Raw genomic sequence first — 23,746 nt, forward strand, 5'->3', positions numbered from 1 at the left:
GTTTATCTGTGTTGTAATTATATTCAAAATGCAGACGTATCTATTCTTGGCTTTGATTTCTACACCAGTGCCAATAATGCCGTTAGTACAGCCCATTTGTCCTTGTCATCACTGTGAGAAGTGGTTTATTAAGGAATATCAGATATTCAAAAATAAAATGACCCAGCCCCATATTATGTTATGTAATGGTGTTACATTTGAGAAAATCGTGTTATGTTATTTTCTTAGATTTGATCGGGCATTGTGGTTTGGTTTTGGCTTTTTATTGTTTCCGGTAAAGTGTGTTAACACGCTTTTCTCTAGTGATTCCCAGCAAATTCTTTAGCTAAATACAGCTGCTTATACATGCATTTTATGGCTTGCTGTGCATCAATGTCCTACTACAATTTTCCCCATTTGATTTCTTGAATAGATATCAACCCTGCTGTTATACCATATCTGCTTTCCTCTCTCTGTGTATGCAGTTCCTAAATTCCTCTATTACCTCTCTAACTGATTTAGCTCAAAATCTATAAGGGTATGTGCCCATAATCAGGAAGAGCAGCACTTTGGGGGCAGCTCACCTCCGTTGCATCCAAAACGTTGCATTCTACATTAGAAGCACAATGCATGGGATTTATAGAAATGTCATGCGAAAATACGATGCGTCCAAAACACTGCTATTTCCTGATCGTGGGCACATAGCATAACAGAGACCCTGTCTCAATACAGACCAATCCACTTCTGACCAGCATTAACACCCACGCACCTCTTGTTACCTGGGCTTACAATCAAGTCAATCCACAAGAACTCACAACTACAAGGACTGCACCTAATGTGCTATTTCTAATACTGGTGTCTGGTATATCAAGGGTCCTTGGGCCCTCTCAGAGACCACAGCATAGGTACAATTAATAACACTGAACAATGTCATTAGGTTGAGTAGTGTCATGAGTAGAGATGAGAGCGAATGCAAACAATTTGTGATTCCATTTGGGCAAAGCATCAAAATATGCTCCCTTCTATTTTGCACAATAAAGAAGAATGCAGTGGGATTTCCCGATAATGGCTTGCTGTTATTGGATCACATATTATACACACGTGGTCAAAAAACCCACAATGGTCACATAAATAACTTGAATCTGACAAAAGTAATAATAAATCAAAAATCTATGAAAATGAACAAATGAAAGTCAGACATTGCTTTTCAACCACGCTTCTACAGAATTGTTTTAAAAAGAAAACTCATGAAATAGGCCTGGACAGAAATTATGGTACCCTTAACTTCATATTTTGTAGCACAACCTTTTGAGGCAATCACTGCAATCGAACGATTCCTGAAACTGTCAATGAGACTTCTGCACCTCTCGACAGGTATTTTGGCCCACTCCTCAAGAGCAAACTGCTCCAGTTGTCTCGTGTTTGAAGGTTGCCAATGTGGCGCCCCCAGGAGTATGGTCGCCACAGTGGCATTGCCTTCCTCCAGGGAGGGTGGTGCCAGGCTTGGAAGCAATGAAGGGTCTCTCTAGCAGTTAACCATGCCATGCAACACAGTTCCCACTCCGGGCCAGCAGAGGGAGCTCTGAACCAGAATAGGGGAGGAGTGCTCTCTGCGGGTCAGGAAGGAGGAGGGAGTTAGTTAGTGTGAGGAGGCCGAAGTGTGTAGACGTGTGGAGAGAAGCTGGAGGTTGAGCTGAGGATAGAGAGCTCCCTCCCAGTGATAGCGCATGATCTGGAGCCTGGTCTCCACGGTTGTATGGATACTGAGGGTCCTGCAACAGAAACCAGAGGAGTAGGAAGCTGTAAATGCTCTATTCCAATCTAAGACTCAGAGGCACAACAGCGACGAGTGAGCTAAGAGAGATAGAGGGCTACAGCTGTCTGCCATACGAGGCAGTTCTAAGAGAAGATAAGAAGGAGGAACTTCAGTGTTACACAGTACTGCATGTACCTCAACTGAGCGCTAGGAAGGAGACTACACAACCTATCTGCAGAGAGAGATTCCTGAGTTGCTTCCAGGCTAGCCTGCTCCTGTGCCATCTGTAATCGGGACCCTGGACTGCATTTGCCAAGTAAAGGTAAAGAAACTGCACCCTGTTGTGTCCTTGCCTTCTTCCTACAACCTCTCCGGCACTGCTACATCCTTGTGCCATACACTGCACCCTCGTCCCCAACACCTATCTACACTGCCCTGGGACCAACAGCCCTGCCTGTGGAGGGCCATAACATCACTGCTGCACCCCACCATCTGTCCCAGAGGATCTGTCTGCAGCGTCGGCTTAACATCTTCATTGCCAAACACCCCAGGTGGCGTCACGAATCATTCATAAACTTTATTCAACCACTCAACCCCTTTACATGGGCGCCCAGGGCCACGGACCGGGTCACCGCTGCTGTGACACCTCCCTCTGAGATGCCGGCCCGGTACCGAGTACCCCACAGCCCTGGGAGGGCGACCCACCTGTTCCAGACGGCACATTTCAGCTCTTTCCAAAGATGCTCAATAGGATTTACGTCAGGGCTCATAGAAGGCCACTTCAGAATAGTCCTATGTTTTCTTCTTAGCCATTGTTGGGTGTTTTTAGCTGTGTGTTTTGAGTCATTATCCTTTTGCAAGACCCATGACCTGCAACTGAGACCAAGCTTTCTGACACTGGGCAGCACAGTTTTCTCTAGAATCTCTTGATAGCCTTGAGATTTCATTGTACCCTGCTTCATTGTACCCTGATTCTAGACACCCTGTGCCAGATGCAGCAAAGCAGCCCCATGTAACAAAGCTTACTCCATGTTTCACACTAGGGACAATGTTCTTTTCTTGATATATTTGATTTTTTCCTTCTGTGAACATAGAGCAGATGTGCTTTGCCAAAAAGTTCCATTTTTGTCTCATCTGTCCATAGGACATTCTTCCAGAAGCTTTGTGGCTTGTCAACATGTAGTTTGGCAAATTCAAGTCTGGCTTTTTTATGATTTTTTTTCTACAATGGTGTCCTCCTTGGTCATCTCCCATGAAGTCCACTTTGACTTATACAACAAAGGATGGTGCGATCTGACACTGATGATCCTTGAGCTTGAAGTTCACCTTTAATCTTTAGAAGTTTTTCAGGGCTCTTTTGTTACCATTCGTATTATCCATCTCTTTGTTTTGTCATCAATTTTCCACATGCGGCCACGTCCAGGGAGGTTGGCTACAGTCCAATGGAGCCTAAAGTTCTGAATAATGTGTGCAACTGTAGTCACAGGAACATCAAGCTGCTTGGAGATGGTCTTATAACTTTTACCTTTAACATGTTTGTCTATAATTTTCTTTCTAATCTCCTGAGACAACTCTTTCCTTCACTTCCACTGGTCCATGATGAGTGTGATAGACAACATGTCACCAAACAGCACAGTGAGTATCTGTAGCCCTCTATAGAGGCCCACTCTCTGATTCCAAGATTGTAGACACCTGTGATGCTAATTAGTGGACACACCTTGATTTACCATGTCCTTTTTGTCACATTATTTTCAGGGGTACCATCATTTCTGTCCAGGCCTATTTCATGAGTTTTATTTTTTTTTTAATTCTGTGGAAGAATGGTTGAAAAGCAATGTCTGATTTTCATTTATTCATCTTCATAGATTTTTTATATATTATTACTTTTGTTAGATTCACATTATTTCTGTCACCATTGTGAGTTTTTCTGTCATTAAATGAGGGGTACCAACAATTTTGACCATGTGTGGACCATAGCCAATATAAAATCCTAAGCAAGGAGTACAACAACTATTTTAGGATTATTTAGGATATTGAGAGAGTGTCAGAGCTCATAATTTGTCACGCCAAGGCAGGCGGAGCAAGGTTAGTGAACCCACTAGACCACAGAGGACTCTGTGGAAGCTGAACCTTAGGAACCAGCCGGACAAGGATGTCAGATGAATCAGCAAAGCTTTATTCAGGTTATAAAGCAGGGGAACCCACAAGGGAGAACCCCTGTGCTGAAACACAGAATACTCCCGTGGGAACTTCAGTGAGCGAACCCCTATACAGGGCTAGACCCGGCGCAGCCAGGGAATCTCACGTGCAATAGCTCCAGAGACCAGCGGGTCAGACCCAAACGGTACAGTGGTACTGGGAGAGGAGGAACGAGAGGTCAAGGGAACCGGAGCAAGAGAACCAGCAGGGCCCAAGGATACCATCAGTGTCTGAAGGTAGATGGTATGTATTCGTAACAGCGGCACTAGGGAAAAAACACTGGATATTAGTTTAGGCAAGACAGCATAAGCAAGGGCAGATCAGGGACCTGAGAACAGCAACTAAGAACAAAACACAGCTGTGAGCCATCTCCTAAACGGCAACATTTTGAGCACAAACAATCACGAAATGTGTGAATTTAGTAGTGTTGCCTGTGGGGCTTTGGCTGCATATCTGCTCTTGCGTTCCAAGGACTGGGGTATGGACACCTAAACGCTGTGCTGGGACAAGGACGTGGATGTGCTTGATGATGGTGCTAGTTGAGTGTGTACAATGACAGGTGCAGGGCAGGAGGCATCATCGCATGCACCATGGACAGGGGATTGGCTTGCACGCACAGCAGCAGAAGGAGCAGTGGTGTCACATTGTTCCTGGACCCTGGAGTACAGCCCACAAAGTCGGGTGCTTTGCTGCCATGTGCCTGATCATGCTGGTGGTGGTCAGGCTGGTAGTTTTGCTACCCCTGCTGATGCTGGCCTGGCAGGTGGTGCAAATGGCCTTTTTGGGGTTATCGGCAGAGTCTTTAAAAATCAACCAGACTCGGAAAGACCTAACAGTTGTACTGGTAACTTCTGTCATGTTGGTGTTATGGGGAACGGTTGCCCACCTTCTGTCTGCAGCCACTACACTGCTTCTTCCTGCCTGTTGGGGTGCTACGCCTCCCTCCCCCTGTGTTCTGCTTCCTCGCTCTGCATGTCCTCCTGCCAGCTTGAGTCAGTTACTATATCATCCACCACCTCGTCTTCCACTTCCACACCCTGGTCCTCCTCCTGACTTTCTGGCAATTATGTCTCATCATCGTCCACCTCTTGTGACACTTTCCCACTGTCGCGTTCATGTGACCATGGCTGCTCAAATATATGGGCATCGCTACATATGATCTCCTCTTGCCCCGCTTTAAGTGGACTGGGCGAGAGGCCCAAATCTATAAATGGAAAAGTGAACAGATCTTCGGAGTGTTCAAGTATGGGATCAGTTGTCTCCTGGCACTCGACATGATGGCAGGAAAGAGGATCAGGGTGAGGTCCAGACTCAAGGCTACTGAGACTTGACCGTGTGGAAGACAGGGTGGGGGTGGTGGTGGCAAAGTGACTGGAAGCATTATCCACTATCCAACCAACAACCTTTAGACACTGCTCTTGGTTCAATAGTGGTGTGCTGTGGTCCCCTAGTAATTGGGACAGGAAGGTCGGTGCATGCACCATCACCATCACCTCCAGTTCCCCGTTCCTTGCCACGCACCTTGCCCATTTTAAACGGAGGACAATATTTTCCATGTTCACTACAAATAACTATTTTTATGAGCAAACTGGTGTCAATAACTTCACTAACACACTACAACTAAAATTCAATGGAGGGCAGAAATTGCTGAATTTTGAGCGCAGTTATATGTGATCCGTGTGACGGACAAACCACAGTTTGAAATAGCTAGCCTGAAGGTAACTATTTTTACCAGCAAATTGGTGTCAAAAACTTCGCTAATACACTACAACAAATTTTAAAGGGAGACCAGAAATGGCAGAATTTTGATTGCACTTTTTATCTCTGATCTGTGTGATGGACAAACCACAGTTTGAAATAGCTGGCCTGTAAAAAAAATTATTCCTGGCCCTTGATACCTGGGGTTATGTCTAGAAATATCTTAAATAGCAGCAGCAGACAGGACCGGAATGGACGCATGCTATATGCACTGCAGTCTGCCATATACACTGCCTGCCTGTCTAGCACTGATATCTATGCAGCTTTATTAGTCCTCAGACGGACTGTTAGTTGGGATGGATATATGTATATTATATGGTATTCTCACACTAAGTAAGAACCAAGCAAATCTCTCCCTAGATCAGCAGCAACTCTCCCTACACTGCCTCATTCCGTAGTAGACTGTGACGAGCATGGCGGCGCCAGGTCTGATATAGACCTGATGACGCTGTGCGGCCAGCTGCAGCATTACAATGTGTGGCAGACAATCCCTGCATGTTCACTGGCTCTTTAAAGAGTGCCAAATATGCAGGGCGGGGACCCGAGCTCCTGCCGAGCAACCACAGAAATGATTGGCGAGCTCTGAGTATCTTGAGCAGTGAGATGCTCTGGCAAGTACCGAGTAGTGGCGAGCATGCTCGCTCATCACTAATAATAATCAAAAAGTAAATAGGAATTTTACCAGAATAAATCAACTGGACTATGTCTAACCAATAAGCAATTTATCTACAAATTTAATCTACAGTATTTCATTTGGAGTGTTCCTTTATGTTGCAAATGATTGTGAAATTGCTTAAAGATTAAGGCTGTGTTCACACGTTCAGGTTTTTTTGCAACGGTTTTTACCGTGCGATTTTGCCGCGAAAATGCAAAAAAACAGCATCCCATGCATTCCTATGGGATTCCGCATTGCTGTACTAATGCTGCGGATTTTCCCACAGCGGAATCGCATCGTGGAAAAATCCGCAGCATGCTCATTAATTTACTAAATCGCGGCGATTCCGCCCACATAGGAATGCATTGTTCTGCTTACTTTCCGCAGTGGCTGTGCCCACCATGCGAAAAGTAATCACAACATTTGCGGATGGTACGCACGGTCCGGAGGAGAAGAGACTGTCCTCCGGGCTGTGGGTACCATATCCCTGTAAAAAATAGAATTAATATTTAAAAAATCGGGTTATATTCACTTTCCGACGTCCCGCGCAGCGTCCCCAGGCTTCAGCGATACACGCGGCAGCTTCCGTTCCGAGTAATGCATTGCGATGACTTTTGCTGACGTTGCGTCTCGCGATGCTGTAGTGGTCTCGTGAGACCGCAACATCATCAAAGGTCATTGCTGCAATGCATCACTTAGAACGGGACCTGCCGGAGCATCACGGAGGCCTGGGGACGCTGCGCGGGACGTCAGAAGGTGAATATAACCCGATTTTTTATTTTTTTTATTATTTTTAACATTAGATCTTTTTACTACTGATGCCACATAGGCAGCCTCAATAGTAAAAAATTGGTCACACTTGTCAAACACTATGTTTGACGAGTGTGACCAACCTGTCAATCAGTTCTCCAAGCGATGCTACAGATCGCTTGGAAAACGCTAGCATTCTGCAAACTAATTACGCTTGCAAAGCGCTAGTTTTTCCGTGGGAAAATCGCGGGAATTTAAAATGCGATTTTCCCGCGGAAGGAAATTCGGAAATTCTCGCGGTAACTTCCGCAGGAGTTCCGCAACGTGTGAACTTAGCATTAAATACAGAGTTTATACATATGTTTTAAATTAAGATTCATTTAATACAATTTCATACAAAAATGGTTATGCTGTTACATAGCATACACAACCATTGTTTAATTATATATACATACAAGTATGATAATCCGCTGTTAATAAGCTATGTTCTGTACTATTCAGACCTGGACATTTGCGCGAGCTGTATCTGTACAGTGACATTACAGCCTGTGCATGGTTGTTTAAAAATAAAGTGTAAACTAAGCAGAAAAAATGCTATCTAATTATCTTATCTCAGACCTTGAAAAATTTAGTCTGTTTCCTAGAAAAGTGATTTTGTCATACAAAGCATTTTTGTTGCCAGTGAAAATTTCTTGGCTGTTGATCTCATGTTCTACCCTGGAATCTGACCTGGGCTACAAAATAATGCTGTGGTTGCGAGGCTCTCGCCCTCTAGAGCGCAATGACTCTGTAGCTAAGCACCTCCATAGGCAGCCTTCCTATCATACTCCTTTCATGTCCAGCTCACTTTGTTTCATGGAATTACCTACAAATGCCAGTTTAATTACATTGATTGGTTAATGTTTATACATTTAAATGACTACAGGAATCTAAGGACATGCTTATGGGTGTAGAGCATCATGAGCAAATCTGTTTATTTGGGGGGGTTTTTGTTGGTTTTTTTTTTAATAAACATCGGATAGTACTCAGCCATGTTATACGCTCATGTGAACAAGCCCTTAGGCTGACATCAGTTTATTTCAAGTACGAGATAGAAAGACTTTCACCTGAGCGTCATCCGAGTTTCATCCAAGTTTGGTCCAGATTTTCATCAGTTTTTTTGTGAAAGAAAAGAAAGAAAAGTTTCTCCTAACAGTCCATGAAAAACGTATAACACTCGGATGGCATCCAAGTGTTGTCCAGTTTTGTCACAGACCCATAAACTTGCATTGCCGAGTTTGATTCGAGACTCGGAACAATATCGAACAAGACTTTCACGATTTTGCACACACCATTCGGTCCACAAACAATTAGGCTATGTGCCCACGCTAGCGTTTTTAAACGCTCAGGAAAAGGATCCCCTTTCCCAGAAAACGCGCGGAAAAAGACGCGCGTTTCTTGCGCGTTTTTTTACGCACTTTTTGACACGCGATTTCTGGGAACATTGGGGATGGCTAAAAACGCTCAGCTATGTGGAAAATAATGAGCATGCTGCGTTTTCAGCCGCTAAGCGATTCCTGAGCGATTAAAAACGCATGCATTGGCACAAAATGCCAAAAACGCATGCAAATGAATTAGAAGCATCTTGTAAGCATTTCTGCAGCGTCTGAGCCGGCACAAACGCTGCTGAAACGCTTGCAAAAACGCAACGTGGGCACACAGCCTTACAGATATGTGAACAGCACAATAGACTATCAGGCTATGTGCACACGCTGCGGATTCACCTGTGGGTTTTCCTGCGCGGATCCGCAGGTAAAACCGCAGGTAAAGTGACCTGCGTTTTTTCTGCGGATTTGCCTGCGGTTTTCCCCTGCGGTTTGACACCTGGACAATGGAACAGGTGCCAAACCGCTGCGGAATCCGCAGAAAGAATTGACATGCTGCGGTTTGTAAACCGCAGCAAAACCGCACGGAAAAACTGCAGTGTGGGCACAGCGGTTTTGAAAACTCATAGGATAGCATGGTACTGTACCATGTCTGCAGAACTGCTGCGGATCCGCAGGGCCAAAAACGCTGCGGAACCGCAGCAGAATCCGCAGCGTGTGCACATAGCCTCATAGGTACAAGTGCTAGCGCTCATATGCAAAAAATGACATTTGAACAAGGTCTTACACTGATGAAACAAATTCTCAGCTAACTATGGAGCTAGTCACCAACTCCAAATGTTTCTGCAAAATAAAAATGACCAGCAACTCAGAATAAACAGAATAAAGCAAATTTGAACAGGTTCAAGCTGCTGTGCCTGCATTATATACATTTAAAGAATGCAGCAGCACTCTGTGTGCCAAGATAAATGCAAACAGTGAGTATGTGAATTTCTCATTACTGCAATATATACTGCACGTAATTGTACTTCGTGCACAAGTTAACCAATTGAAATATGACCACAGTTCATGAATAGCCAACTTTTTATGAGGCTCTAACTTTAAGACATACCTAGATCAAAGCCTACAAATGTGGTTTAAAATTCATATATTTAAAGAGAATCTGCCAGTAAGATCAGCCCTCCTAAACCGTCTATACAGTGGGGGAAATAAGTATTTGATCCCTTGCTGATTTTCTAAGTTTGCCCACTGACAAAGACATCAACAGTCTATAATTTTAAGGGTAGGTTAATTTTAACATTGAGAGATAGAATATCAAAAATAAAATCCTGAAAATCACATTGTATAAATTATATAAATTTATTTGCATTTTGCAATGAGAAATAAGTATTTGATCCCCAACCAACCATTAAGAGTTCTGGCTCCTACAGACCAGTTAGACAGTCCTAATCAACTCGTTACCTGCATTAAAGACAGCTGTCTTATAAAGTCACCTTTATAAAAGACTCCTGTCCACAGACTCAATTAATCAGTCCGACTGTAACCTCTACATCATGGGCAAGACCTTTATAATGATGTCAGGGACAAGATCATAGACCTGCACAAAGCTGGAATGGGCTATAAAACCATAGACCTGGGAGAGAAGGAGATAACTGTTGATGCAATAATAAGAAAATGGAAGAAATAAAAAATGACCTTGGGGGACCTTGTTAATGAACCGAAGGCAGCTGGGACCACAGTCACCAAGAAAGCCATTGGTAACACATTGCGCCGTAAAGTTTAAAATCCTACAGTGCCTTCAAAGTCCCCCTGCTCAAGAAGGTACATGTACAGGCCCATCTGGAGTTTGTCAATGAACACCTGGATGATTCTGTAAGTGATTGAGAGAAGGTGCTTTGGTCAGATGAGACACAAATTGAGCTCTTTGGCATTAACTCAACTCGCCGTGTTTGGAGGAAGAGAAATGCTGCCTATGATCCAAAGAACACCGTCCCCACTGTCAAGAATGGAGGGGGGAAACATTATGTTTTGGAGGTGTTTCTCTGCTACGGGTACAGGACTACTTCACTGCATAAATGGGAGAATGGATGGAGCCATGTACCATAAAATCCGGAGTGACAACCACCTTCCCTCCTCCAGGACATTAGAAATGGGTTGTGGCTGGGTCTTACAGCAAGACAATGACCCAAAATATACAGCCAAGGCAACAAAGGAGTGGCTCAAAAATAAGCAGATTAAGGTCATGGAGTGGCCTAGCCAGTCTCCAGACCTTAATCCCATAGAAAACTTATGGAGGGAGTTGAAGCTCCGAGTTGTCAAGCCACTGCCTCAAAATCTTAATGATTTAGAGATGATCTGCAAGGAAGAGTTGACCAAAATTCCTCCTGACATGTGCACAAACCTCATCATCAACTGCAAAAAACATCTGACTGTTATGCTTGCCAACAAGGGTTTTGCCACCAAGTATTATGTTTTGTTTGCAAGAGGGATCAAATACTTATTTCTCACTGCAAAATGCAAATACATTTATATAATTCATACAATGTGATTTTCTGGATTTTATTTTTGATATTCTATCTCTCAATGTTAAAACTAACCTACCCTTAAAATTATAGACTGTTCATGTCTTTGACAGCTGGCAAACTTTCAAAATCAGCAAGGGATCAAATACTTTTTTTCCCCCACTGTATATAGTGAGATAAGTTATTTTTTAACTGTTTTTACTTTTTTATGTACATTTTATTATATTTTCTTTATATGATTATGTAGGCAGACATATGCCCCTGAGATTGTGTTAACAGCAGTCAATAATAGGCGTTATTGAAGCTACATGGTCTATAGGAAACAATAGGCTGGAGTTGTTCTTTGACTCCTGTCGGAAGTTTTCTAGGCATTTGCTGTCATTTGTGCAGTGATCATTGAGCAGAGATAGGGAGGAGGTGAACTGTGTGCATCATCTATTGTGAATGGCAGATCCTGTATTATCAATATTCTGTAGATGTTACTGCTTAAAAAATATTGTGGAGACACAAAGATCAGTGTGTGCTCTCGTCTGCTGGTCTGGCTGTCTTTAGAAAGACTGCAGGGACCAGGGCTCATCCCACTAAATGCTTGTACTCCTTCCCTTTGGGAAGAATACTGCTCAGACAATACAGAGTGAATATAACACACTGCAGTAATACTTTATTGTATCAGCAACAGTCAAAAACATATACAGTGGGTATGGAAATTTTTTAGTCCCCTTTAAATTTTTCAATCTCTGTTACATTGCAGCCATTTGGTAAATTCAAAAAGTTCATTTTTTTAAATGAATATATACATACATTTTTCTCATTAATGTATACTTTGCACCCCATCTTGACTGAAAAAAAAACAAAAATGTGGAAATTTTTGCAAATTTATTAAAAAGAAAAACTGAAATATCACATGGTCATAAGTATTCAGACCCTTTGCTCAGACACTCATATTTAAGTTACATGCTGTCCATTTCCTTGTGATCCTCCTTGAGATGGTTATAATCCTTCATTGGAGTCAAGCTGTGTTTAATTAAACTGATAGGACTTGATTTGTAAAGGCACACACCTGTCTATATAAGACCTCACAGTGCATGTCAGACCAAATGAGAACCACGAGGTCAAAGGAAGTGGCCAAGGAGCGCAGAAACAGAACTGTGGCAGACCACAGATCTGGTCAAGGTTAAAAAAGAATTTCTGCAGTACTCACGGTTCCTAAGAGCACAGTGGCCTCCATAATCCTTAAATGGAAGAAGTTTGGGACCACAAGAAGTATTCCTAGACCTGGCCGTCCAACCAAACTGAGCAATCTTGGGAGAAGGAGTCTTGGTGAGAGAGGTAAGCAAAATCCCCAAGATCACTGTGGCTGAGCTTCACAGATGCAGTAGTGAGATGGCAGAAAGTTCCACAAAGTCAACTATCATGGCAGCCCTCCACCAGTCAGGCCTTTATGGCACAGTGGCCCAACGGAAGCCTCTCCTCAGTGCAGGACATATGAAAGCCTGCATAGAGTTTGCAAAAAAAAACACATGAAGGACTCCCAGACTATGAGAAATAAGATTCTCTACTCTGATGAGATGAAGATAGAACGTTTTGGTGACAATTCTAAGCGGTATGTATGAAGAAAACCAGGCACTGCTCATCACCTGCCCAATACAATCCCAACAGTGAAACATGGTGGTGGCAGCATCATGTTAAGGGGGGGGTTTCAGCTTCAGGGACAGGACGACTGATTGCAATTGAAGGAAAGATAAATGTGGCCAAGTACAGAGATATCCTGGATGAAAACCTCTTCCAGAGTGCTCTGGACCTCAGACTTGGCCAAAGGTTCACCTTCCAACAAGACAATGACCCTAAGCACACAGCTAAAATAACAAAGAAGTGGCTTCAGAACAACTCTGTGGCCATTCTTGGCTGGCCCAGCCAAAGCCCTGAACTAAACCCCATTGAGCATCTCTGGAGAGACCTGAAAATGGCTGACCATCCAACCTGACAGAACTGGAGAGGATCTACAAGGAAGAATAGCAGAGGATCCCCAAATCCAGGTGTGAAAAACTTGTTGCATCATTCCCAAAAAGACTCATGGCTTTACTAGCTCAAAAGGGTGCTTCTACTCAATACTGAGCAAAGGGTCTGAACACTGATGACCATGAGATATTTCAGTTTTTCTTTTTTAATAAATTTGAAAAAAAATTCTACATTTCTTTTTTTTCAGTTAAGATGGGGTGCGGAGTGTACATTAATGAGAAAAAAATGAACTCTTTTGAATTTACCAAATGGCTGCAATGAAATAAAAAGTGAAAAATTTAAAGGGGTCTGAATAGTTTTCCATATCCACTGTAGTACAGTTCCAGCAAGTACACAAGATGGTGCAAATGACAGAGTCTTACTCTTCCACTGGCTTGCCAGGGATTAGAACTTCTGCGACTTTGGAGCACCCAGGGCCAACTACCTCAACCAGTAGCACCCCACTTTTGGCAGGCACCCAAAGAGAGGAAGTAGAGGCAAGCTTAGGAACCTGACACAGTACAGTGTGGTATGTAGCCAGGTGACCTTATTATCCCAACCTGGGTTCTCCAAACATCTTTGTAGGTCCAGTGATGGCTAGTGAAGCAGATCTGTATTCCACCAGCTGGAGCCGTGGTCTCTCAGCTGATGTCCTGTAGAGCCTCACTGGAGAGATAGTGAGAGATAGACCCCTTTTAAACCCACAGCTCTCATTCAGGGCATTCTCCCACAGGATTGGGGGAAGCTGGGTGAGGTAATCCATCATCTTTCGATTGTTCAACTAACCTGCATATTTTTCCTCCAAGGTGTGTGGACTAGTAAACCACAGGGGGCTGATACAATATGTAATCAGCAGACATTCCACAGATTAACATAGAACAAGAGTCAACATACAGGTTCATATGTAACAATGGCTCATGTCCCTTGACCTACTGAATAAAGGAACAATACATCTGGCATGATTAATAATAATTCACCCCCTGCACTAATGGCCAGGGTTACGATTTGTCGCCGCAATTATCTTTCCATAAAACAAAACATAAATCTAATATTAGGGTACTTGGCAAGAGTAAAATATACGAATCATAAATAATTCTTTAAAAATATGTATAACATAACTTGCTGTAAACAATAATAATTTTCTTATGACACATTCATTATATACATACTGTACAACATTACTTTCTACACTGGAATTGATATGTCCACTTCTTTTACGAGGCTTAAAAAGTATATTAGGAAGTAATGAGAAATGCACTTTGCATAGATCACTTTCTGATATAAGAAGATGGCTTTTAGGTAGAAAGCTGTCTCTTAACTTAACATCTGTTCATTGAATAAAAAAGCCAGGGCCAATTAGTGAGTCATGTACTCTTCAGCCTGGATCTCCTTTAAACATGACCTGTTACTGACCTGATGTAATAAACTTACTGTTTTGTCTGGGATTTTGATGAGATGCTGATTTTGAATTTGCCTGGACTACATTTATCTATGGGGTGACGTTTCACTTGTTGCAGATTGTATACATTTTTGAAACACTTAGAAGGTGAGAGCGAAATCTCTATTCACAGCCTCCAGTAGATAGCTAAAGGTTCACTCAGTTGTATTGGTTGTGTCTAGCGAGTTGCCTTATGCCTGAGCTGGACATAATTGTTGAAAACGTCAGGCACATTGTGCACTGGTCCATCGGCTATGGCTGAACAGAACATCGCTGCAGTCAACATTTTCTACCCCAGGCCCTGAAACTACATGACTTGCCATTAACAATCCTATAGAAAATTCTGGAATCGGATCTAGTGTCATACATTGGATGGGAAAATATAAGTGAGTACATGCCAACAGTTAGTACAGTAACACATATCAATTTCACTGTTGTAAAATGCATTAGTCAACATTGTTTGATGACAGGCCAATGATGGTGCTACATGAATTGGAGTGATAAGTAAAAAGATGGGGAGGACACAAAGAAATCAGATAAAACAAAAACTTGAAACACTGAACAAAAGGACATATAATGTGGCACATAGAGCTATCATTGCCGGAGGCTATTGCCATTAGGCAATCTAAATTGCCCAACACCATTTCCTGTTATGAGTTCATTTTCCCCTTCACCATTGAGGTCTGATGAACTACCTCTTCTGGTGAAGGAAGGTAGTGAGGCTGATTACCAAGCACCTGAGCTGGGAGCGGATGACTGGGCGACGGGGATCTCTGACTGGATATAAGGCAGCCGACGCCCTTCTGCCTCGCTGGTGATTTCTCTGTGGAATTCTAGGAGACCAGTCTGATTCCTGCTCCTCAAAAGCTAAGTTTTCTGCTTTGCCTTTTTGCATTTGTGTTTTTGTTTTAGTTTGCCTTGCTTTTCTGGATTCTGCCATTCCCTGCTGGGGTGAGCTGAATTCCTTTTTTGTCGGTTTGCTCTGTCTTCAGAAAATACCTGACATAGTCTTTTTTGAAGCCTAGCGTCTTCAGGGCCTTTTTCCCTGTCAGTCTGTTGGCTCTTATTTTGATAGGGTTTTTCACGGATTGCAGACAGCAGCTTTCCTATCCTGTTCTATCTAGTTATCTTGGGCCCCATCATTTGCTCAGTCTATCTTTCTATCTGTGTTAGTGTTTTTTCTTCTTGCTTCACCGTCATTATATGTTGGGGGCTGCCTATTGCTTTGGGGTCTGCTCTGGGGCAGTTTAGATTTCCCTTTCTGTCTTTAGGCTAGGCAGTTCTCCGGCTGTGATTGAGGGGTCTAGGGCATCGTAGGAACCCCCCACGGCTACTGCTAGTTGTTGTTGATAGGTTCAGGGGTCTGCAATCCAATAGCTGCCAACTTCTCTGGTTTTCTGGACTTAACTAGCATTTCTGTTTTTGCCTCCTACGGTGACTCATTCATAACAATTTCCCATCTTGCTGAAGCATCAGAGAGTGGGCTAACGTCATTTTGCTTAACCTTTTTCTCTTATGGTTAATGATGTCCTCTCTCGCCCAGGCTCGGACTGGCCCACAGGGTAACGGGGGAATCCCCCGGTGGGCCCCTGTGCAGATCAGGGCCCCCAACCCCACTATATGGAGAGTACTTGGCATAATTCACTTGATTTACTCTGTACAGAAAAAAGCAGCTTCTCATCATTCATTATTAACCTAACTACCCAGTTTATTATTATATAGAGATATAGGTACATTTATGAATGAGGGGAGTGTAATATTTGTATGCAGGTGAAAAGTGGGCCCCTCAAAGTCAATGTTACTGGTGGGCCCTTGACACCCCAGTCCGACACTGCTCTCACCTATAGAGTGTAAGCTCTTATGGTTAGTTGTGTTCTCTCTTTTTGTTCTACACAGTGCAAGCTCCTTTAGTTAGCAGAGTCTTTTCTTTCTTTCTCTTCTGTAAAGTGTCAGCTCTCATGATCAGCAGGGTCCTCTATCTTTCTCTCTCTTTCTCTTGCCTGTAGAGTGTAGGCTCTTATGGTTGACAAGTTACCCTTAATCTATTCTGGTGAGTGTAAGCTCTTATGGTCAGCGAGGTCCTCTCTCTCTCTCGCCTATATAGCGTATTCTCTTATAGTCAACAGGTTCTCCTCTCTCTCTCTCCTGTAGAGTGTAATCTCTTATGGTCAGCAGAGTTATCTCTGTCTCCTCTCCCCCATGTGCACTTTCCAAGAAATTACAAGTTTACTAGTATTGAGATTCACACAAATTTATTCACCCCAAATGTATTTTTTGGGAAACAAAATGGCAAACTTGACTAATCTTAATCATCATATTTCGTTATTTAATATGTAATGCAGGACTCATGAGACTTTGGTACATTTTGCGTCATACTATCAATTTTATTAGGTTATTATAATTGAGGCTCTGGATTGACAAACATTCGTGGTCGTACCTCAATGATTGATGTAGTAGTGGTGGTAGGGCGGTGAATCTGTCATGAATGAATATGCACACTATCGGCTTGTTCAACACCTTCTCTAAAAGGAGAAAGTAAATAAAATGATTCACATGTATATTTTACATTAGAGTATAGCAAATATTAACTAGTACTGTAAAGTTAACAGCGAAGAAAATGCATTAAATATTTAGATAGTCTTATCACTTGTATTCTCGGAAGTGCTGATAGTTTTGTCTCTTCATGTTGTAGTAACTGGAGCATAAAGGTTTTGTTATATTATAGTGAATAATCCACAGCTGATTTTCAGTAAGTAATAAGGATAAAAAGGTGAAAAATATAGATAAAAATGTAAAAACAAAAAAGGTAAAATTTCAAATACTTATCCATTGTTTATTGCTATTCATAAAAACACGTATTCTTGATAATCGGCCTGTGTAAACATACTTCTGATAAATCGACTAAAACCCAAAATGTTTGCTCGTTTGGGTGGATCACTAATGTGGACATGAATATCATCATTGTCAACAGAAAAGCTTTGAAAAGTGGCACAGTTTTAGTGTAATGGGGAGTTGCACAACAATTTTGCAATTTTTGGCATTTTCATGCCAGTTTGAATCAGCTGTGCCAAAATGGACAAGAGTGCTGTAGAATTTTGTATAGAGCAGCCATGTTTTTCTAATCCTGGACAATCCCATTGACCCAAATCTGTAGACAAATCCAAAAACAGATACAAAATGTGCCACTTGCTCTGTGGATCCAGTGCTACTATACGTTACATGGATAGCTTATTAATTTCAGTGGAATATTTTTAATGTAGAATTCGCTGGACCACTATATTAGTTTAGCTATCATTGTCATGTGTTCTATAAATCTATCATTATTTCTCACTCAGGTAAACCAGTGGGGTATGGATACAGCAGTCGACGTTCACATCACAGAGGGATAGTCGATGAATGCTGTTTCCAAAGCTGTGACCTTAGGAGGTTAGAGATGTACTGTGCACCCGTCAAGGCAGTGAAATCAGCGCGATCCGTGCGTGCTCAGCGTCACACTGATATTCCAAAAGCTCAAAAGGTAATCTAGCATTATAAGAAGACTTCTAGATGTCGTAGGATGTAGTAGAAGAAATGCATTGATGCCTTCAAATTAATATATATACTATACTTATAATGCAATTATTATGACTGATTAAGCATTTTTGTGTACCCACAGTCATGTGTGTTTTTAAGCTCACTGTAGATGTCTATGAGGATTTGATTCGGCACGGTGGCTCAGTGGTTAGGGGTCCTGGGTTCAAATCCCACCAAGGACAATATCTGCAAGGAGTTTGTATGTTCTCCCCGTGTTTGCGTGGGGTTCCTCCCACATTCCAAAGACATACTGATAGGGAATTTAGATTGTGAGCCCCTTTGGGGACAGTGATGATAATGTGTGCAAACTGTAAAGCGCTGCGGAATTTGTTAGCGCTATATCAAAATAAAGATTATATAAAAATAAAGATTCCGCTAAATACCCATAGGGCAAAGCTTAAGGCTAGTTTCACACTAGCGTTTATTCCACGCAGCGCCCGGCTCCCTGCCCGCCCCATCCGGTCATCGCCGCCTACTATCGCACATGGATGCTTGCGATCTGCGCACCCTATCTTTAGCATAGGGTGCGCTGGACATGCGCTAGTAGGATTTTGGCGTGCGCTGCGCACTTTTGAAGGTGCGCCCGTGTGCGCCGAACACAGCATGTTGCATTTCGGCGCGCTTGGCGCACCTTCAAAAGTGCGCAGCACACGCCAAAATCCTGCTAGCGCACGGCCAGCGCACAATCTGCTCACCCTATGCTAAAGATAGTGTGCGCAGATCCCAAGCGTCCATGTGCGATAGTAGGCGGCGATGACCAGATGGGGCGGGCAGGGAGCCGGCAGGGGGCGGGGCTTAGCAGCGCCGTGCGCTGCGTGGAATAAACGCTAGTGTGAAACTAGCCAAAGACTGCAAGAACACATGTAATAAAAGGTAGCATAGGAGTTGAAATGCTGCTTCTATAGGTCTGTGAACATATGTTTTAGATATGTATAGATGTAAGATAACCATGTTGTTGAAGTCTATGATTTTAGACCAGCATTGATTTCCTAGAAACGCCTCTATACAACATTAATTTCAATTGAGCAACTAAACTATTTTGTTGTAAATTTAATTATCCTCCAGAAATTGCAAAATTATGAATTTTTGTAATGTTTCATTATCTTAGTTTGCTAAATTCTCTTGCTCCTTTAGAAGCTTCTTTCAACTGCTGCTCAGAAAAACAATACAATTTTCAGTCTACATATAGGAAGTCTCCTGTCTGAGTACCAGGGTTGGGAATAGAGTATCAGAAATCAAAATTCTCTTACACAGACTGTAAGAATATAGAGTACATATGATTGCTGAGCCGCAGTTCAAAGAAGTTTCTAAAGGATCATGGTCTGGGCATTAAAGCAGCACTGCAGCATACTGTGTGGGAGAGAAGCAAGCAAAATAAGGTAATAAAGTATAATAATTAATATTAACTAGTATAAAAATATGGTAAATTCATTTTCAATGTCTGAATGATAATTACATTTAACAAATTTTAATTATTCTTTAACACAACATTCTAAGCACACTGCCATTCATGCAGAATAAAAATATTACATATATGTTTCGCTATCACATTATCAAATTAAGACTCTGGTAGCGGGAAATTATTCATTAGGAGCACTGGCGGACACACAGAAGAGGTCACATATGCAAAAATTGTATATGAGCCCTTTGTAGTCCAGTAGTTCATTATAATGCACAATTCCACCTTTGGAGGTAGAAGTGGGCCCCCAAACAGCTTGAAACCCTTTGCAGTTGCAAAAGTTGCACCAATGATGTGTTGGCCCCTGATTAGGAGGCACAAAGGGAGGGATACAGAGTTCAAAAGAAACAAGAAGTGAATCCTTTCTTTGTAACAAAAAAATCCTGTTTTGACTTTTCTACGGAATTCTACTATATTGTATTTCTCTTGTTCACATTTTGTGCCCATAGATGTACTCTAATATGCCCCTATGTATGGCACATCAATCAAATATGACAAAAAGATGGTCTTTGTCCAGTCTTCATCTTCAGTCGGTTTGATAGTTTTATAGAGGCCTTTCATTCTAAAAAATGAATGGTGACACATGATGACAGATACCACCAGTGTGATCTTTTCACGAAAATATATGACGTATCAGAAGATCATTTTTATATGGCTTACTTAAAGCTTGAACTTTGGCATTTTCTAACTGATTTGTGGTGTTTTTTAATAAGTTGCTGTATGTCTATGCTTACAGGAGGTACATCTGAAGAATGCAAGTAGAGGGAACATAGGAAGCCGGAGCTTCAGGATATAATGCTATTGCCACTTAAAGTCTTGAAGAATGAATGTGCCATCTGCAGGATACATCACTGAAATGGAACAAAATCAGATAAAACAGGGAAAGACTTCACTTCTCTCAATCAATGGGCATTCTTCCTTCGTACGATGCAAATACACATTCCAATATTATGTATTCCAAACCGAATCATGACAATTCACTTAGCTGATCCTATACTGTGTAATCTTTCACCTGTTTTACGTGTCCTGCGCAAGCATTTCTGTTAATGGCCTGTATCCCCTAGAGGTCCAAAAATAAACAGCCTTTTTAATGGCCCCAATTGCACTATACTTATCCACTGTTCGATGGGTGCTGGAAGAATGACCCAGACATGTCTAAGAGAGTTCTTTCTTATATTTGCACTTCTCTTCATGGACTGTTTTATTATCCAGCATCCATTAACATTGTTTGCCTGCCCTTCTGTATTTGCACAGTTTAGCTTTTCAATATCAAAAAAATGTTTTATTGCTGTCCTTATGTTCAAGAATCCCATCATCCCAATATATGCAGATTGTGGGTTAGGTTTTACATTTCACTACGGCTTGATTCATTCACCTTTTGCTAACTATGGTAAGATGCAACAGTTAAACACATGTCTAAGCTCATAAACATCACAAATCACTCTAGGTGACAAGCTAATTAATTGTCCAACAATATACATTTGTGCTCAATCCATACAATACCCGTATATCACTAATGCACATATATCATTTGGTAAGTAGAGCTGTAAAATAGTACAATGGTGCTACCGTATGTTGTAGTGAGTGTTGTGTAATGATCTGGCCAATAATGTTATCTGGTAAAAGCAAACTCATCTCTTAAACAACAAACTGGGGCCTTATTGTAAATGTATTGAACTTTTTTTTTTTTATTGCGTTTTACCTTCTAATTGTACTGACTTGAAAGAAAAATAGAAATGTGAACAAAAAATATTTATTATTGGGAGTGGAGTTAGAGCCAGTTTAGGCAGGTTGTTAATCAGGAACCATCGTTCCTAGGAATTTTGGTGTCCCAAGTATCAGCCTGTCCAAGCAGGTTGTCAGTCACCCAATGAACAAGCAAAATACTTGTACAATGGGTGTGATGATTTTTAAGCAAGATTACAATCATCATTTTTAGCAAAACATTATCCTCTGTAAACAGGTCATGCGCTGCCGAGAACATGAAGCTTTATTGTGTTACCAATCTTTCTGAGGACATGTCTAATGCAGTTGACTTGTCTAAACAGGCCATTTAACTACCACTGACGGACTTACACGTAACTGATCCCCAATTGGTCATTTACCATCCACAGCTGTGCAGTGTAAATCCAACCTACAGTAAGTGATGAAGGTCTATTAATCCCACATTTCTGAAAGACTATTTTCTCTCTCATTTTCTACAAACTGTCCACTTCCAATAGTTTTTTTTTATCCTCTTAAATTGGTTATACAAACAAGACAACCCTTTTCAGTTTAAAGCATTATCTGATTGGGCCTGGTTTCAAGGCCCCGTCACACATAGCGATCTCGCTAGCGAGATCGCTGCTGAGTCACAATTTCTGTGACGCAACAGCGATCTCACCAGCGAGATCGCTGTGTGTGACAGCGATCAGCGTCCGCCCCCCCAGCCGGTATCGCTGATCGCTGCAGGAAAGGCCAGGACTTTTTTTTGGTCGCTGGTCTCCCGCTGGCCACCATGCATCACTGCGTGTGACAGGCGGGAGACCAGCGATCTGCTGGTAACTAATGTACACATCGGGTATCCAAGGGACATGCGTCCCTTAGATACCCGATGTGTACATTAGCTACCAGCGCGCTGATGCAGGGAGCTGGTAACTAACATACACATCGTGTATCTAGGGATGCACGTCCCTTGGATACCCGATGTGTTCGTTAGTTACCAGCTTCCTGCATCAGTGCGCTGGTTACTAACGTGCACAGCGACGCCGGGCGCTGGGTGTCACTGTCGGATCGCTGGTGAAGCTGTCTGTTTGACAGCTCACCAGCGATCACATAGCGATTCACCAACGATCCTGACAAGTTGATATCGTTGTCAGGATCGCTGGTGAGTCGCTATGTGTGACTCCAGCCTAAGAAAACCCTTTTAAAAAAAAAGGGATGCATTGGCCATCTGTCATTAGCCAACGCAGGGTACAAGCAGTATTATATATTGGCATTTAATAAAGCAGTATACCCCATGTATGTTAAGATTGATGGGGATGTAAATATTGGTTTAACCCTATTTCTTCTCCAGGTTTCTGCCATACTTTAAGAGTACGGGCACACGACCGCTTAAATCAGACAAGTGCTATTTTGATGGATAGCACTCACACCCATGTTATTATTTTGGGCTGTGCACATGTCCAAATTTTTATTTGGACAGAGTGGTCAAAGTTAAAATTTCACAGCATGCACAATTTGCTTACGAAAATCGTCCATTCAAGTCCTTGGGTCCGTGAAAAAAAATCGGACCACGCAAGGATGACATTCAAGTGCAGTTCGATTTTCATGGGCTGACATAAAGGACAAGGTGGGCAAACTTTTAATTTCTCTCCACCCCCAAGAAAATCAGATCCTACATTGACTTTGATGTGTGATTTGATGTGTGATTAGCATGATTGGGCCAATTTTCTCAGTGTAACCTTAGCCTAAGAGAGTAGCAGATAAATTGTCAGTTTCACAGTTCCCAAAAAAAAAATTGATTCTCTGTGATAATATGTTAGAAAAGCTTTTATATTTTTAGTCCCTCGTAGACAAGGAGTTTGCCATGTGTAGAGCTTGATAATAGGGCTGGGCTACTTCCAAAACCACACAATGTATAGGAAGGAACATTATACCAGCAGACACAAAATATGCTTGTCTTGTCTTAACCCCCTCTCCTTGAACAGATTGAAAGGCAATTTTTCAGTATCCAAAGTGAAAAAGTGTTAATAGCTGCTAATTCATACCAAATGAAAAGAGTTTTTCTCCAAGAGGGTCCTGTCATAGTTTTAAAATGATTGCTTCAGTCATCTCCCAGTAAAGAAACTGTATACCATTTAACAGTTTTGTTGTGTTTAATTTGTACAGCAGATGTCAAAAAGGAGAAATCCCTTGAGTCAATTTACGTCAATTCATTGAATCATGACCCCCATTCCATATGTGGCTTGAAGAGGAGGTTTATTCAATTTATGGGAAAGGAAAAGCCTGCTTTCCTTACATGAATAAAACTATTTTTGAAAGTTAATAATTCTACCATAATTGAAAAGCGTGTCATCGAAATTGATCCTGGCAACCCATAAAACAAGGACTTTTGTGTCTTACGCTAGTAACTGTTGACTCAATAAAGGAAAGTACAAGATAGAACCTAGCAAAAAATCTGCAATTCTATATGAAAGCTGGTTATCTTATTCATTTATGCTATTTCAACAGCAGTTCATATATATTAGTGGCTAAATGTCTGTATTATAAAGCAATAGGTAGTTGAGTAGAATAGGAAATGCGTTTTTATTCCT

At 42.0% G+C, this 23,746-nt stretch overlaps 1 protein-coding gene across 2 annotated transcripts in view; it reads left to right on the forward strand.

Annotated features, from left to right (window-relative positions):
* Positions 1–23,294, forward strand: part of IGF1 (insulin like growth factor 1) — a 168,599-nt gene extending 145,305 nt beyond the window's left edge. For both annotated transcript variants that reach the window (XM_073575164.1, XM_073575165.1), the window contains exons 3-4: positions 17,755–17,936; positions 20,188–23,294. In XM_073575164.1, coding sequence (XP_073431265.1) covers positions 17,755–17,936; positions 20,188–20,247 — 242 coding nt within the window. In that variant the 3' untranslated portion in view covers positions 20,248–23,294. The remainder of the gene's footprint in view (positions 1–17,754; positions 17,937–20,187) is intronic.
* Positions 23,295–23,746: the final 452 nt, after the last annotated feature.

This window comes from Dendrobates tinctorius, unplaced genomic scaffold (genome assembly GCF_039654945.1).
Source record: "Dendrobates tinctorius isolate UK_male_01 unplaced genomic scaffold, ASM3965494v1 ptg000043l, whole genome shotgun sequence".
Classification (NCBI taxonomy): Eukaryota; Metazoa; Chordata; class Amphibia; order Anura; family Dendrobatidae; genus Dendrobates; species Dendrobates tinctorius.